Raw genomic sequence first — 17636 nt, forward strand, 5'->3', positions numbered from 1 at the left:
AGAGAGAGAGAGAGAGAGAGAGAGTTCGGCTACTATGCTATTAATAGTACGAAGAGCTTTCAAATCGACGATCCACACCGCTAAACGTTATTTACAGCATTTAAAATTTTTAGAAATCAAATTTTATAATTTTTTGACATCATTTACCTTACGATCAAGAGGTCACAAATTTGACAATTTTTAACGGCCGGTATGAGATACTTGCTAGTTTAACGGTGTAAAAGAATCGGAATTTGTTGAATTTTTGATAGAAAATTCTATTCACTACATAGATCAAGATCAATAACTCCGATCTTGAATTGAAGGATCCGATCATCCTTTTTAAGAACGTCGTTCGATTTTGACCGTTCATTTTATGCCCGCTTGATGGATTTTATTATGATTTCGAAAATTTACGAAATTTATTTTCTAGAAGTTTCAAATACTCTAGATCATGTTTAACGGAGTGGATCGTCGATTCGGAAGCTCCATCATCGAAAACAACTTATGAGTACGAAGGGTCCAATACTCATAAGAGTATAGTAGCCCTGCTCTATATATACTATCGGTAGCACAGAGGGCTACCAATGTTTTCGATGATGCGGTTTTCAAATCGACGATCGGTTCCGTTAGACTTGATCTACTCTATTGAAAGTATTTGAAAACTAAATTTCAGATTTTTTTTGCTTGAGCGAAGGGTATAAAATGTGTGTGCATAATCTTGTTGCATTACTATTGTGAAAGTCATTGCTGTGATGGGAGGAGTCTTTTGTTTTCTGCTAGAGCTTAAGACTAAATAAAATCTCTGCATAATCTCTCTGTATTACTGTTGTCATTACTATTTGTAAAGTCATCGGCGTCATTAGTGTTGTCATTACTATTGTGAAAGTCATTGGTGTGATGGGAGGAGTCTTTCTCTTTCTTTGTTTGAATCAAGGGAAAAATATGTGTGCAGTGTCCCTGCAGCATTACTATTGCCATAGTCATTGGAGCGATGGGAGATGTCTTTGTCCTTTCGGCTTGAATATAGGGGGGAAATATGCGTGCGACATTGTCCCTGTGTTACTATTGACCATGTCATCGCCGTGATAGCAGGATGAGTCCTTTTGTTCTTACATTAATATTGCTGTCCAAGTCATTTTTGTATTAACTTAGGATAAAATGTGTGGATAGCCCCCTGCGTTGCTCCACTTTATTCTTTATGCCTTTCAATAATGTGCTGTTGCTCCTTGGCTTTATTTGGAATTTCGCAGAATGTGCATTTATATATTATTAGAAGGTACGACAAAAAGGCGTTTGATTTATTTCTGTCGCATAGATTATAGTGATTTGATTAGTATATACGTTTTTTCGGTCTTACTAGTTTTATAACGATTGAATCAATTTTTTTTTTTTTTTTTAAGTAAAATATTAGGGCCCCAACCTTTTTCCAATTGTGTCCTATTGTTCTATAATTATTTCAGTGAGCTTGTTAACTTGTTATCCACGGATAATAATACGTGTACACCTCTAGACCAGGTGCAGATCTGTGGGTAGTATTTTTCTAACAGTAGTTAGAAGAGTTGTGACTTGATTGAAACTTTGTATTGTAGCTAGATTGGGAGGAATTCTATACTGTCACACTTGCATCACGTCATCAATAACAAGCCAATTACATTCCTTCTTATCAAATAAAAGTATAATAAAAATACTTTTTTACAATCATAATGGGACATATATTCTTAAAAGGATTAATTTGATTGGTTTGTTACGCCACGTCACTAATATACCCGTTGCATTCTAGAATTTTTTCTAGGGTTGAGTAGATGATTGGTTGAATAGTATGATCTAACGGGTGAAAATAATCAAAATGGTAGATCTAACGGTAGAAAACTTGGTAGCACCAAGTACTTCGTGCTATTAATAGCATGCCAGCCGAACTCATATATATATATATATATATATATATATATATATAAATAAAAGCAGGGGGCGCTCGCGCGATGGGAGGGTCGTCGTTATCGTCGCCGTCGTTGGAGAAGAGAGCTGGTTCGGAGGTGGCGCTCGCCAAGGCCAAGGACATCGTCGCTTCCACCCCCGTCGTCGTCTTCAGGTCCAACCTCTCTCTCTCTCTCTGCAGCGATCTAGGGTTTCTTCTCTCTCCCTCTCTCTCGGTTTGATTAGGGATTCTTCTATAGTTTCCCCTTGATTTTGCTTTTGGTTTGATTCGTCAGTTGATGATATGGATAGCAGATCGAGTTGAATTGGGATACGGTGGGTTTCTTTTCCTTTCTTGTGGACTCATGCTCTTAAATCCTCTATTCACTAGATAATAATGTAAATTTGTCTGTTTATTAGGTAAAACTGACAATTCTAATTATTGTGGGACTAACCTTGTATTTTCCCCGAAGTTTGTATATTGAGGGCGTGCCTTTTTTGTGTTCTTATTGACCTGACATCAGAACAGGCTTTGCCGTATGTCGTATTGCCCTAAAGAATTACTTCCCCAATCTTTCTTTTGTACATGTTTCAGATGCTTGCTGAATTTCTTTTTCCTTTTTTCCCCCTACTTCAGGAACTGTTTTCCGTGAGCCAATCTTGTACCGAAATGTACCACGGATTATTCCCGGTAAGTTACCATTACCATTTTATATGATGTTATTGCGAAGATTTTATGTCTAAGCAATCCATTAAAATCTGCAGGCTGGAAGAAACCTATATGCATTGGCAGGCATGCTTTTGGAGATCAGTATCGGGCGACAGATACAATTATTAAGGGTCCAGGAAAGCTTAAAATGGTCTTTGGTGAGCTTCTATACTCGTAATATTTTAGTTAATTGTAGCTTGTTTGATAATTTAATGTTTGTTTATATTGATAATCGTATATTGGCTCTTCTACTTAATTGATAAAATCAGTCCCAGATGGAGATGTGCCTGTGGGGCTAAATGTTTATGACTTCCAAGGGCCTGGTATTGCATTAGCTATGTACAACGTAGATGAGGTGTGCCTCTGGGAGCCTGAGCATTGAATATTTTTCCCTTTTTTTCGCTTTTTGTAGTTTTTTATACAAAGTCTTATGTAGCCATTTTCAGTCTATTCGGGCCTTTGCTGAATCATCAATGGCAATGGCACTTGCTAAAAGTTGGCCTCTATACTTGAGCACCAAAAATACAATTCTGAAAAAATATGATGGCAGGTACTACTCTTTCCTTATAATTGGCTATGTATATCTGAAATCTAATTGCAATATGCTATTATTTTGCTTTCCTATCTGTCCCATTTAGCATTGGGCTAGTAATCATTGGATCCGCATTTGCCATATTAATTTCAGATTTCAGAATCATATGCTTATGTTGTAACATTTTTCAAAAGCCCACCGCATGTTGACAAAGTTTTTAGTAGTCCTATGAATGAGAAAGAGAAAAGCTTGAATTGAGTGTTCAGACAAGTCATTTCTTTCAGCATCAAAATGAACTAAAGAATGACTCATATTCCCATAGGATACAGATGGATTGCTGAATCTGTTCGCACAAATTACTTTCGAAGACAAAATGAGGTTTTCTTTCCTTTTATTACTCATAATTTAGTTTTCCAAAGAGAATACCCCTATTAGAGAAGGAAAATATCAGTTAATATTTAGAAGTAAAAAAATGTTTGAGTTTTCATTTGCTTTATGATGTTTGTGCTTTTGTTATAGCTACTGAATGATGGCAATGAGCTCTTTTCTCCAGTTTAAAGCTGCAATGATTTTACATTGGTATTTGAATAGAACTTGGAAAGAAGAAGTTGACTGTTTTGGAAACTGAAACTGTCATAGGTTTAAAGACATCTTTCAGGAGGTATATGAAGAGAAATGGAAGGAAAAGTTTGAGGAGCAGTCGATATGGTGTGCACTCATCTGTTTTAACTTTTCCTACGGTTTTCAGTTGAAATAATTCTAACAGTTTGGTAATTCTTATTTCAGGTATGAGCATCGGTTGATTGATGACATGGTGGCCTTTGCATTAAAAAGTGAGGGAGGGTATGTCTGGGCCTGAAAGAACTATGATGGAGATGTTCAGAGCGATTTTCTTGCCCAAGGTCTTCATTGTGTTCAGATTATCTCATTGATTATTTATTAGACAAACCAAAGTTTATGCCTTGAGAACAAAGAACCTTATTTACTACTAGTCAACTATGCACACATGTTTACACAAGGATGTCAAATTGTAATTTTCTGTGTAGGATTAATATTTCTTTTCAATGTTATATGTAAATCTCCAGAATTTGCATTTATCGCAGCCTGTTTTTACTTGTATCTTTTGCCTGATATTGTGATTATAGCTCGGTGAGCTTCATGATTGTATGCCAACCCTTGTGTCGTCAATCTATAGTAACAAAATGAAAGATGCTTATATGATGATGCTGCATGTTCTGAACTGCATGAAGCAGGATGGCTATTTAATTATAGGGAGCGATAGGTTCTGGTCTTTGCTACTTCAACTAATATACTTTTTTTTAAAAAATTTCTATTATTTTTTTGTTTTGTAATTTGCTTATCATCGGAATTTTATCATGATGCTGCCGTCTTACAATTTATCGGTGGCTGCAGGTTTCGGTTCATTGGGCTTAATGACATCCGTACTGGTAACGGCCACTTCTTCCTTCTTTTGCTCTCCAGGATTTCTGATATTTCTGTTGAGAACCACATAAAATTTCATTTTTTTTAATTTTCTTTGGAGTTATCTTCAGATGGAAAAACATTAGAAGCTGAAGCAGCTCATGGTACTGTTACTAGACATTTCAGGCTACACCAAAAGGGACAAGAGACCAGCACCAATAGTATCACTTCCATCTTTGCATGGACTCGCGGTCTTGCACACAGGTACGTTTTATTGTTCATTTGGAGATAGCTTTACTTCTTGGATTATGTGATTTTACTATTTTGGATTTGGTACATCATATAACAATGTTTTTACCTAGTTCTCACTTACACTGCATGGTCTTTTTTTCTTTTCTTTTTTTTTTAACAGAGCAAAGCTTGATAAAAATGATAGGCTGCTAGATTTTTGTGCAGAACCTTGAGTCTGCATGCATTGAAACAGTGGAGTCTGGTAAAATGACAAAGGATCTTGCGCTTCTTATCCACAGTCTCAAGTCAGTATGCTCACTCTGTTTATTCCAATTAGAAATACTTCTATATTTGATGTACTTTCAATTCAAGACGAATACACGGCAAAAATCTATTTGCCCCCTCCCTCCTTTTATGACAAACTGAACTATTCTGTTTTGTTTAGGGTATCAAGGGAACATTACTTGAGCACGGAGGAATTCGTTGATGCAGTTGCTCAGAGACTTAAAGAGAAACTTCAAGTTCGTGCTGTTTTGTAGAGTCGGGTCCGACATCCAATCTGACTGCTTAAGGAAAGAAGATTAGAAAAGTTCATGCAGGACTCTAGAAGATTGCTTCTAGAGGGCTAGGGTATACTTGTTTTTTTTTTTTCTTTTGAGATGATAAAATAAGCAAAAGATAACTTCGATTGGATGTTTCATTCATGAAATAGGTATTGCAATATTTTTTTTTCAATGGTGTCATTTATAAGGGTTTGTATCTCCGTATATTGCTTATTTCAGAATGAATGCTACTTCTATGGAATTCTGAAGGCCGGTGAATGCCATGGTCGTTCAACTCAAAACACGTGGAAATGTGCGCATGATTATCCAAGCGCACAAATAAACATGTGGCTCGGTCTTGGACCGTATGTTCCAAAATTCTGTGGATGATCTGTGGTCCCCTGGTATTCTCCTACTAGTGGTTGATTAATATTTCCAGGAGCATTCACATGAAGAGGAAAGAACGAGATTATTTTCCCAAAGAATGAATGTTGAAACAAAGCAGGGCCCATTATTCCACCACAGATGCCCTGCATTGGATCCATCGCCAACGTCATTGGCATGATGATGTGTGGCGTCTATTTTCGCTTGAGCTAAGGGTATAAAATGTGTGTGCATTGTCCCTGCATTAATTACTATTGCCAAAATTATTGGTGTCATTACTGTTGTCATTACTATTGTGAAAATCATTGGTGTGAGAGGAATACTTTTTTTCTTTCTTCCTCTGAATCAAAGGGAATATATGTGCAGAGTCCCTGCATTACTGTTGCCAAATTCATTGGAGATGTCTTTGTCCTTTCGGGTTGAATGTAGGGGAAAAATATGTGCGCTTTGTCCCTGCGTAGTTATTGACCAAGTCATTGCCATGATGGCCGGAGTCCTTTTGTTCCTACATTGCTGTCGAAGTCATTTTTTTTTATTAAATTAGGGTAAAATGTGTGGATAGGTCCTGCGTTACTTCACTATTCCATATACCTTTTAACAAAGTGCTGTTGCACGGACCGTCTTTATTGTAAGTGATAAAAAATTTGATAATTGATATCCGACATCTCAAAATCGAATTCTAGTTAATTCATATTTTCAGTGAAGTTTATTTTTAAAAGAAATAACCGAGGTAGGTAGCATGCCACCTTTCTCTCTCAAAAAAAGGAAAAAAAAAAAATGAAAGTGCTGTTGCTTCTTCTCTTCGTTTGGGATTTGCTTAGACCATGCACCACCTTTTTCCAATTGTGTCCCTATAGTTTTATAATTATTTCAATTAGCTTGTTAACTTGTTATCCACCGATAATAATAGGTGTACACCTCTAGACCAGGTGCAGTTGTATGGGTAGTTTTTTTCTAACAGTAGTTGGAAGAGTTTGTGACTGATGAATTGAAAGAAACTTTTTTTTTTTTTGAGAGAGATAGGTAGCACGCTACCCGCTTCGTTTATTTTATTTATAAATAAACTTAGCTGAAAATGTGAATGAATTAGGATTCGAACTTGGGTGAAAATATGAAAATGTGAATAAACTCATCCTAGAGATGGTTGGTGAATTGAAAAAAACTTTGATCGTTAGGTTGGGGACTCTTATGTAAAAAAACTTTGATCATTTGATTTTGTTATCAAATCTTTTACTTTTAATTTTTTTGAGCTGCAAAATAACTTGTTAACTTTAGCATTTGAATACATCGCAGTTTAGTTAGTATATTTTGATTGCAATTTATATAATTACAAATTTCTTATTAAAATAAATTGCTAACTTAAATTTTATACTAAAATTAAAATATTACATACTAAAATTAAAGTTTTTGAATATTAGATAGTCGAATCATATTGATCTGTGGTTCAGGTACATTCTATATATATATATAAAATCTAAGACTCAAATTAATTACTGTTGCTCTTCCAACCACGGAGAAAGGCACTCAGCCCAACTAGAAGTACGACCACTTCCGTTATTGTGGGCCGTGTTTGTTTTTGTTTTTGTTTTTGTTTTGGCGTGGACCGGGCGTGGGACCCAGGAGAGTCCGGGTCCCATTGGTCCACGTTGAGACGTAACAGCCGTTGGTCTGTGTCGGCGGCGGTGGGGGTGCTAGGAGCCGCAGGATTCGGTCCACCTGGGCGTTTGCTTCGCATACGCGTGGTTGTTTGGTGGTAGGTGGTTACTCCTCGTCTCTTCTCTCAGACTCTCACCCTCCTACTATAAAAAAAAGCAGTGGGGGCTCGTGCGATGGGAGGGTCGTGGTCTTCGTCGTCGTCGTCGTCGTCGTCGTCGGAGAAGAGAGTTGGTTCGGAGATGGCGCTACCCAAGGCCAAGGACATCGTCGCTTCCACCCCCGTCGTCGTCTTCAGGTCCAACCTCTCTTCGCTCTCTCTCTCTCTCACTGTGCACCGATCTAGGGTTTCTTCTCTCTCCCTCTCTCTCGTTTAATTAGGAATTCTTCTTTAGTTTCCCCTTGATGTTGTTTTCGATTTGATTCGTCACTTGATGATATGGATCGCAGATCGACTTGTGTTGGGGTACGGTGGGTTTCTTTCCCTTGTATTTGGGGTTTTGTTTCGTTGAGAAACCCTAGTTGAAAACTGTTTAGAATCTGTAATTTTCCCATAGCTAGGCGTGTACTGTTTAATTTTGTGCCCGGATTATGTTGTTGTGGGACATTAGGATTTCTCTTTCATATTAGGATAAAGAGAGAAAGAGCTTTGGATTTAATCGGAAACCGACGATTATTGGCGCTGCTGTGAAATGGAGAGAGATCACCCATCTGTGTATTCAAAAATGTGTTGAAATTTGCGTTGTTCTGTATTCAAATGGAATTGTATCAGAAAAAAGAGATCGAATTCACTAATATTATCTAGGTTATCTTTATCATCGTCGTCATCATCTTTATCATCGTCGTCATCATCATCCTCCTCCTCAAAGATTTAAAGGTTTAAAATGAAAAGTTGATAAACAGATTAGTCTCCTTTTGCTTGCTCACCTTAATAAGGGTATCAAGACATGGTAATATCCTGGGGAAAATAAGTAACCTCTAAAGAAATAGAATCAGTGGAGATTTTTTTTTTTTTTGTTATTAATGGACTTAAAAACTTTTAAAATTATAGAAAGTCCTTCAAAAAATTTATTCGCAAAACTAGACGGCTGTGGTGAATGAATCACCGCTTCCTAAATGCGCTCAAATCATTCACCGCTTTCTTCAAAGTATTAAAATTACTTTTAGTGTTTAATGCTATACATCCTTCAAAGTGCAGATGTAGAAAATATATATGTTAGGTGAAAGCGTGAATGATTTAATACTATTAGAAAGCAATAAATTTAAAAGCGATAAATCATTTACCGCTTAGATCTAATTTTAGAAATAAATTTATGGATGCCTATTCTTATAATTAAAAAGTTTTGTATAATTAGTATCCCTGAAACCTCATCAGTGGAAGTAAGAGAAAATGCAAAAACTTTGTAAAATGAAATAGAGAAAAAAAAAAAGGTTATAGCGACACTAAAGGCATCGGTAAATTGGTCTGGAAGGGGCTGTCGAAAACCAATTTAGGCTTTAACATTTTCTGTGGTACTGTGTCTTGTTTGAATATGAACTACTCGGGTGTAGTGCTACAAGTTGAATCGGAATGTACCTGTCAGCATAGTTAAATCCTTGAAGGCACGATATTGATCCATTTCAATATACGAGCATACTGTTTTAAGTTTTTAACACGTTGCTAGAATTAATCCAATGTGCAGTCGAGATTGCAATTCACAGTGAGCTGTCTGTTTTGGGCTATGTATTTTGCTTTCCGTCTATAAAGTGATATCCTAGATGTTGATGGAAAGTTGCCTTTATAGGTCCTGTACATTGTCATGTGAAATCATGGCACTAAATCAGCTATGCTGGAGCTTCATTTTTTTTAAAAAAAATGCAAGTTCTAATGAAAAGGACTTCTTGTCTTAGTGCAAGTCTTAATGAAAAAGGACTTGGAATATAACAACAACAACAACAACTACAACAACAACAACAACAACACTCTAATGACAAGGACTTCTTGTTTTAATGCAAGCATTGGTGAATAGGACTTGGAATATAAAAGCATATATGATGTTTTGTACCTTCCTTGATCGTTTTTTCCTATCTAGTGCAGTCCTTTTCTGAATTCACAGATTAAGGTTGTACTTTGTAATTTGAAAGGCCAAATTGAGGGTAATATAAATACTCAAAGTTTGAAGTATTCTCATAAGTTTATTTACTATTGTTCCTCCCTGACCCCCTTTGTATCACATCTATGTGCTCATACTTACCTCCTGTTCAGAGACACTTAGTTATGCTTCTATGTCCCTCTTTATATGAGACCTTTTTCTGCTTATATAACTCTCTCCCTCTCTCTCTCTTTCTCTCTCTCTCTCTCTCTGAGGGAAAGGTGAGGTGACATGAATGCAGGAATGAAGCTCCAATACTTTCCAATACTTTCTATATTGTACAGCAGTAGTGGTAGTGTTGAATACCCCAATTGGATCGATCTCCGGCGTTCTTTTTTGTGGTTACCGTCCGCAAATAGATGTCTGCATAAGACATCAATTATCGGATGTACTCGAGCAAGCATTCACATTTCTTATCGACCATCTGTCTCAGCAAAAGCTTATCAGTCTTTACATTTTGGATCCTTGAATAATTTCATGTTACATGCTCCATTAGTGCTGCAACTGCCGTGGCCCTGAGAAAGCTCTTTCATTATCTTTTTTCTGATTTAAATTTTTTATTTTGTTGTTGCAGCAAGACATATTGTCCCTACTGCAATCAGGTTAAACAGCTGCTAGCGCAGCTCGGGGCAAATTTTAAGGCAATTGAGTTGGATGTGGAAAGTGAGTGTTTTTATTCTAGACATTTTTTTTTGTCTCATTTACCTGTTTGCATCTGCAGTTTATTATTTTTTTGAAGGCTATCTAGGGGATGATGAATAATTACATATGCTTTTCATTAGTAAGAGAACGTTTGGATGAAATAATTATGCCTTGACTCTTGTTCACCGGTTTTGTAGAATGCTATCAAAGAGTTAGTATCAGGAAATGATTTTTTTTTAATCTCTTTTCCCACCCCCTTTCTGGTGTGAGATGTGGAAGATTTGATTAGGCCTGAAGGGACCACTAAATTATAAACCCTAGATGATCACCTTTGATTTAAGCTTCCAATCGTTTACCTTCTACCGATACCCTTAGGACAGCTATACTGTTGATGGGGTTGATTTGTTAAAAATAAATATTGAGCTTGTGTTTTCCTTTATTTGTAAGGATGCTGTGCATTTATTTTACTGCTTAATGTATGAGTTGCCAGGAGAGGCTGCTAATGCTTGTATTTTCTGTATTCTTTTTGGCTGAGCGGTCAAGTTTTAATTCTTCTTGCTGTATAGTTCTTTCCCTTTGATTTGAGGAACTCATTTTGTCTCAGGGCCTGCATCTAAATATCATCACTACTCTCCTGTTAACTGAAACAGGGCATTTTCTTTTTAGTTTTCTGTTGACAATTTGTCCTGAGTGCTATAACAGAGATATAAATAATTTTGTGTGAAGGTGATGGATCGGAAATTCAGTCAGCTCTGCTGGCGTGGACCGGACAGAGAACTGTTCCGAATGTTTTTATCGGTGGAAAGCATATTGGCGGTTGCGACAGTGAGTGATTCGTTTTATTATCTATCCATGATGTTTCTTATGTACGGTCTTGGTCCTTTGGTCCTATGCTAGTTTTCCTCCTTTGTAACTTCTTTTTTTTTCCCATCTGTGCTGTCTCTTTAATATGATGATGCTATATCTGGCTTATTTATTTATTTATTTATTTATTTATTTATTATGATGTCGCAGCCGTGACTGCAAAGCACAATGAACGGAAGCTGGTGCCTCTGCTCACGGAAGCCGGAGCCCTGGCCACCGCGGCTGCTTAAATATATCAGATGTTTTAATAGGCATGTGCTGCCGCTCAGGTGCTTCATCCTTATTCATATAAATACTGGGATAAGGAATATTCTGTTTTGCATTGCATGCTAAGCTTCTTCAACTCTGACTCTTGCTCAACTCAATTACTCGTCTTCGTACTTATGACTGGTGGTGTCTGGTGGTGTCTTGAGCTTCTAACGTACTCTTTTGAGCTGCATTTGATCTGCTGGTGGTGGTGATGATGAGTAAGTCCAAATGATATAGGTTACAGAAATGTTATCCTGTATAAATGCCTGAGAGGTTCGCTGTGTACTGTGATGCACGAATTAGAATGCATATGGGCAAATCTAGTAGAATACATCTGCTTCTCTCTCTCTCTCTCTCTCTCTCTCTCTCTCTCTCTCTCTCATTTTTTTTTTTTTATTATTTGTGAATGCTTGGTCGAGGCTGCTGCTTCTGAAAAAAGCAGTTGCAGGTTTTGGCTTAAAGCAAGAAAAATATTGAGCATCGTTGAGGGCGACCACACCCTGGCACTGTACATTTTTTTTTAATTCTCTTTTTTTTCGTCTTAACTATCCATCAAAATTAATGAATAATTAAAAATTTAAGAGCACCTGGAATACTGTGCTCTTAATAGTACAGTAGTTATGCATTCTCTCTCTTTCTCTCTCTCTATATATATATGTATCAGAAAAATCATGCATAAATAGTTGTATGATCATATATTTACACATATTAGCAAACATTACTTACTAAAAAAAAAGTCAGAAAAACCATGCATAAATGGTTCAGACATGGAGAATGGGCTTTAGGGTGCGTTTGGTTCGAGTTGTCCTGGCAGGATTACAGGCAATCCTGTCAGGATAACTGTGTTTGGTTAATCCGCTATATAATCTAGTCGTTAATGTAGTATTACAAATCGAGCAGGATTACATCAAAAATATTAACGGGAGGGGGGTCGTGTATCTTGCATTACTGAAATCCGTTGATACTACATATTATGTAAAATGACAATTTTACCGTCCAACAACCCCAAATCAAATTAACAACATTATTTTCATCTCTCTCGCCTTTCCCCCGGCCTTCTCTCTTGCATGCCGCTTTCTCTCGCTCTCTCTCTCTCTCTTTCTCTCTCTCTCTCGCGCGTGCGCACGAACACCTATCGTCTTCTATTGCGTCGTCCTCCCAAGTAATCATCATGATCTCCCTCCCTCCATTCGTCATTTTCGCAAAAATAATATTCAAATGACCACAACAAGGGCAATTTTGAAAAAAAATTATATTTTTATGTCAGAATTATTAAATTTTATATACTGAACCAAACATATTAATGCTATAAACACTGCAATCTAATATTACATTACTGTATTAAACCAAACGCTCTAATGTAGCATCAGTAGTAATTTCACGCTGAAATCCAAAATATCTGGATATGTCGAGATACTTTATAATATTACATAACTCAAACCAAACGGGCCCTTATAGGAATAACACCTATTAGACATACATTAAGGAATACATACATGGATCTAAGTGCAATCTTTCAATCTTTTCAGGAGTAACATCTAGGGAATATGTAACCAGGTCTAGGGATGCAAACACGGTGGATCTGGGGGCGGGAGACCTGCCCCGCCTCACGCCCCGACTAGCAAAAATCCGCCCCGCCTACGGCCCTGAATCCATGACGGGTTAAAAAATACATCTCATAATCCGCCCCGCCTTATAACCTGCCTCTCGCCGGTGCCCCGAATCCGTCCCGCCAACTAATATTTTTTATAAAATTATAATATTATTAATATTTTGTAAAATATAAATTAATAATTTTTAATAATATTATATATATAATTTAAGAATATTAATGATAAAAATTAAAAATATCAATCACAATTCAAAATAAAATTCAAATATTTCAAATACATTAGAAATGAGAGAAATGTGCGTACGTTTCGCGCGAGCGCGCATGTTACTTGCGGGTTTCGAAGCCGAACGTTGGTGCAACGTTCAAATTCTACGTGGACTCCCACACCTTTATATATATTTATATTTTTTTACTGTTGTTCATGAATAAATAGTATGAACATCAACTGAGAAAGAAAAAAAAAAGTGATTGCTCGAGATCCTTCGAAGCAGAATTTTGGAGAGTAGATTATTTTAATATTTTATTTTAATTTTATTTTCGGGTGTTAAAAGAGTTTTCGTCAATCTCTTTCACATTCGTCCTCATAGGAGGAAAAATTCCGGTCGTATTTTGGAATGGTGTTTCCAGTTAATCCCGCACAAAGGACGGGAATACACCCTAGGGCAGTACCTCGCATGCTTTCGGATTAATCAAAATTTTTATTTGAATATTAGTATTTATATGTAAATTGATTTATTTATTTTCATCACAAAATTAGTTAAATTCTAATCACAATCAGATTTTCAGTGCGGTATTTCTCCGACCCAATCTAACTGCTTTAGGAAAGAAGATTAGAAAAGTTCATGCAAGACTCCGGAAGATTGTTCTAGAGGGCTAGGGTATACTTGTTTTTTTTCTTTTGAGATGGTAAAATTAGTATTTTTTTTTTCTAGAGATAGGTAGCATGCTATTCGCTTCGTTTATTTCATTTAGAAATAAACTTAGCTAAAAATGTGAATCAAACAGGATTCGAATTTGGACCTTGGGTACCAATCATTAAATTCTTTGACACTTGCGTTATGTACGATTGATTTTTTTGGTTTTTGATGGTGTCATTTTTGAAGGTTTATATCTCTGTATATTGGTTATTTCAGAATGAATGCCATTTCTGTGGAATTCTGAAGGCCGGTGAATGCCGAGGTCGTTCAACTCAAAACGCTCGTGCAAATGTGCGCATGATTATTAAATGTGTGGCTCGGTCTTGGACTGTGTATTCCAAAATTCTGTAGATGGTGTGTTGCGCCCTGGTATACTCTCCCAGTGGTTGATTATTATCTCCAGAAGCATCCACATAGAGAGAGCAAGAAAAAAAAGAGATTATTATTGTCTCCAAGAATGAATGTGGAAACAAAGCAGCGCCCATTATTCCACCACATATGCCCTGCATTGGTACCGTCGCCAACGTCATTGATATGATGGGTGCCGTCTATTTCTGCTTGAGCTAAGGGTAGAAAATATGTGCGCATAATCTTCTTGCCGCATTACTGTTGTCAAAGTCATTGTCGTGATGGGAGAAGTCTCCTTAAGCTGAGGGTGTGTTTGGTTCCACGTAAAACTATAGAAAAAAAATTTTTTATGAAAAAAAATTTTACGTGATTTAATATTTGGTTTGTAGGAAAAAATTTTTTTTTTTTCATGACAGTTATTTGGTTGAAAGAAAAAAAAATAGATAAAAAACTATTTAATATATTTTTTTATTATATATATTATTAATAATATTATAATTATTATATATATATTCTCTAATTATATATATTATATATTATTAATATATAATAGGACTTGGTATCCAATCCAGTTTCAAATTCTTTTACAGCCTTTATAGTAGGCTTATTGCCAGTTAGAGCATATGAGCTAGATGGCGCCTGGAGAGTGTACAGGTTCAAATTAATTTACCCAATGCATTATTTATAATGCTCCAACTAGAATGTACCCAATTCTAGTATATTTAGGATTTCTACTCCAATTAATATCTAAATCTATCTTAATTAATCTCTAATAGATTTAAATATTAATCCTAATCTAGTTAGGTTTATCCTCTAATTAATATTTAAATCTTAACAGATTTAAAATATTAATTATTATCCAAATAGGATTCAATTACAAATCTAACCAAATCCTAGCAATCTTCACCTTGGTTGAATTTGTAATCTTCAACCGTCACGTCGAGCTCACCATGCAAGCTCCACCTTGAGCTTGTCTCCTCCGCTCGATGTCGCCGCGTCCGTCGCTTCGCCTCGAGCGACTGCACCTCCGCGAACTTTCGGAACCCAAACCGTCTTCGCTCCCGTTCTGACTGTGCTTCCGTTCAGAACGTATAAGTTCCCGCACTTGTTCGCCTCGCACACGACCCGATTTCGCTTTCGGACTTTCATAGCTCCACCTAAAGCCGAAATATCGCAACCCTTCGAGTCCAATGCGCCTAACGAGATCAAATTTCGCTTCAATCCAGGAACGTGCCGCACACCTGTCAGCGTCCTTACAACCCCATCGTGCATTCAGATTTTCACCATGCCGACTCCCAATACTTTGCACGCTGTCTCGTTCCCCATCAGCGCCTTTCCACCTTTGATCGCCTTATAGGTTGTAAAAGACTCATTCTCCGGGCATACGTGAAAAGAACACGCCGAATCGAGCACCCACGCGTCATCCGAAATTTTCGCACCTCCGGTCGCCGCATATAGCACATCAGAATCGAACATCTCCGACTCTGCCGTCTGTGCCGTCGCTGATACCGTCTCGTCCTGGTTCACGACAGTTTTCTCCTTCTGTCGCTTTAACTCCTTCAGATCATCCTGAAGTTTTCGACAATTGCGCTTGATATGCCCTTTCCTGTGACAGTAAAAGCACTCCACCTCAGATAGCGGCTTCTTCTGTCGATCTCCGGNCCCGCCAACTAATATTTTTTATAAAATTATAATATTATTAATATTTTGTAAAATATAAATTAATAATTTTTAATAATATTATATATATAATTTAAGAATATTAATGATAAAAATTAAAAATATCAATCACAATTCAAAATAAAATTCAAATATTTCAAATACATTAGAAATGAGAGAAATGTGCGTACGTTTCGCGCGAGCGCGCATGTTACTTGCGGGTTTCGAAGCCGAACGTTGGTGCAACGTTCAAATTCTACGTGGACTCCCACACCTTTATATATATTTATATTTTTTTACTGTTGTTCATGAATAAATAGTATGAACATCAACTGAGAAAGAAAAAAAAAAGTGATTGCTCGAGATCCTTCGAAGCAGAATTTTGGAGAGTAGATTATTTTAATATTTTATTTTAATTTTATTTTCGGGTGTTAAAAGAGTTTTCGTCAATCTCTTTCACATTCGTCCTCATAGGAGGAAAAATTCCGGTCGTATTTTGGAATGGTGTTTCCAGTTAATCCCGCACAAAGGACGGGAATACACCCTAGGGCAGTACCTCGCATGCTTTCGGATTAATCAAAATTTTTATTTGAATATTAGTATTTATATGTAAATTGATTTATTTATTTTCATCACAAAATTAGTTAAATTCTAATCACAATCAGATTTTCAGTGCGGTATTTCTCCGACCCAATCTAACTGCTTTAGGAAAGAAGATTAGAAAAGTTCATGCAAGACTCCGGAAGATTGTTCTAGAGGGCTAGGGTATACTTGTTTTTTTTCTTTTGAGATGGTAAAATTAGTATTTTTTTTTTCTAGAGATAGGTAGCATGCTATTCGCTTCGTTTATTTCATTTAGAAATAAACTTAGCTAAAAATGTGAATCAAACAGGATTCGAATTTGGACCTTGGGTACCAATCATTAAATTCTTTGACACTTGCGTTATGTACGATTGATTTTTTTGGTTTTTGATGGTGTCATTTTTGAAGGTTTATATCTCTGTATATTGGTTATTTCAGAATGAATGCCATTTCTGTGGAATTCTGAAGGCCGGTGAATGCCGAGGTCGTTCAACTCAAAACGCTCGTGCAAATGTGCGCATGATTATTAAATGTGTGGCTCGGTCTTGGACTGTGTATTCCAAAATTCTGTAGATGGTGTGTTGCGCCCTGGTATACTCTCCCAGTGGTTGATTATTATCTCCAGAAGCATCCACATAGAGAGAGCAAGAAAAAAAAGAGATTATTATTATCTCCAAGAATGAATGTGGAAACAAAGCAGCGCCCATTATTCCACCACATATGCCCTGCATTCGTACCAATCATTAAATTCTTTGACACTTGCGTTATGTACGATTGATTTTTTTGGTTTTTGATGGTGTCATTTTTGAAGGTTTATATCTCTGTATATTGGTTATTTCAGAATGAATGCCATTTCTGTGGAATTCTGAAGGCCGGTGAATGCCGAGGTCGTTCAACTCAAAACGCTCGTGCAAATGTGCGCATGATTATTAAATGTGTGGCTCGGTCTTGGACTGTGTATTCCAAAATTCTGTAGATGGTGTGTTGCGCCCTGGTATACTCTCCCAGTGGTTGATTATTATCTCCAGAAGCATCCACATAGAGAGAGCAAGAAAAAAAAGAGATTATTATTGTCTCCAAGAATGAATGTGGAAACAAAGCAGCGCCCATTATTCCACCACATATGCCCTGCATTGGTACCGTCGCCAACGTCATTGATATGATGGGTGCCGTCTATTTCTGCTTGAGCTAAGGGTAGAAAATATGTGCGCATAATCTTCTTGCCGCATTACTGTTGTCAAAGTCATTGTCGTGATGGGAGA

The 17636-nt window shown here is 36.8% G+C and overlaps 2 protein-coding genes across 2 annotated transcripts; both read left to right on the plus strand.

The window, feature by feature from the left end:
* Positions 1-1943: 1943 nt before the first annotated feature.
* On the plus strand, positions 1944-5629 carry LOC109706332 (isocitrate dehydrogenase [NADP], chloroplastic/mitochondrial-like). The gene is given in 14 exon segments (XM_020227114.1): positions 1944-2071; positions 2193-2232; positions 2534-2587; positions 2662-2763; positions 2875-2960; positions 3052-3155; positions 3777-3845; positions 3924-4039; positions 4551-4585; positions 4681-4823; positions 4972-5005; positions 5007-5095; positions 5236-5420; positions 5573-5629. Coding segments are annotated over 12 exon segments (963 nt in total). The 5' UTR covers positions 1944-2071; positions 2193-2195; the 3' UTR covers positions 5330-5420; positions 5573-5629.
* A 1844-nt stretch (positions 5630-7473) lies between these two features.
* LOC109706333 (glutaredoxin-like) lies at positions 7474-11609 on the plus strand. Its single transcript, XM_020227115.1, has 4 exons — positions 7474-7667; positions 10076-10164; positions 10870-10968; positions 11158-11609. The coding sequence occupies exons 1-4, from the start codon at positions 7546-7548 to the stop codon at positions 11235-11237; spliced, it is 390 nt and encodes a 129-aa protein (XP_020082704.1). The 5' UTR covers positions 7474-7545; the 3' UTR covers positions 11238-11609.
* The last annotated feature ends 6027 nt before the right edge of the window (positions 11610-17636 follow it).

Source organism: Ananas comosus, unplaced genomic scaffold, assembly GCF_001540865.1.
Source record: "Ananas comosus cultivar F153 unplaced genomic scaffold, ASM154086v1, whole genome shotgun sequence".
NCBI classification, from domain to species: domain Eukaryota; kingdom Viridiplantae; phylum Streptophyta; class Magnoliopsida; order Poales; family Bromeliaceae; genus Ananas; species Ananas comosus.

Excerpts from the sequence above, each read along its gene's own strand:
- LOC109706333 (XM_020227115.1), top strand. The coding sequence starts at position 7,546 with ATGGGAGGGTCGTGGTCTTCGTCGTCGTCGTCGTCGTCGTCGTCGGAG. Across the intron at positions 10,165-10,869 it reads AATTGAGTTGGATGTGGAAA|GTGATGGATCGGAAATTCAG; the intron begins GTGAGTGTTTTT and ends TTTTGTGTGAAG. Across the intron at positions 10,969-11,157 it reads GCATATTGGCGGTTGCGACA|CCGTGACTGCAAAGCACAAT; the intron begins GTGAGTGATTCG and ends ATGATGTCGCAG.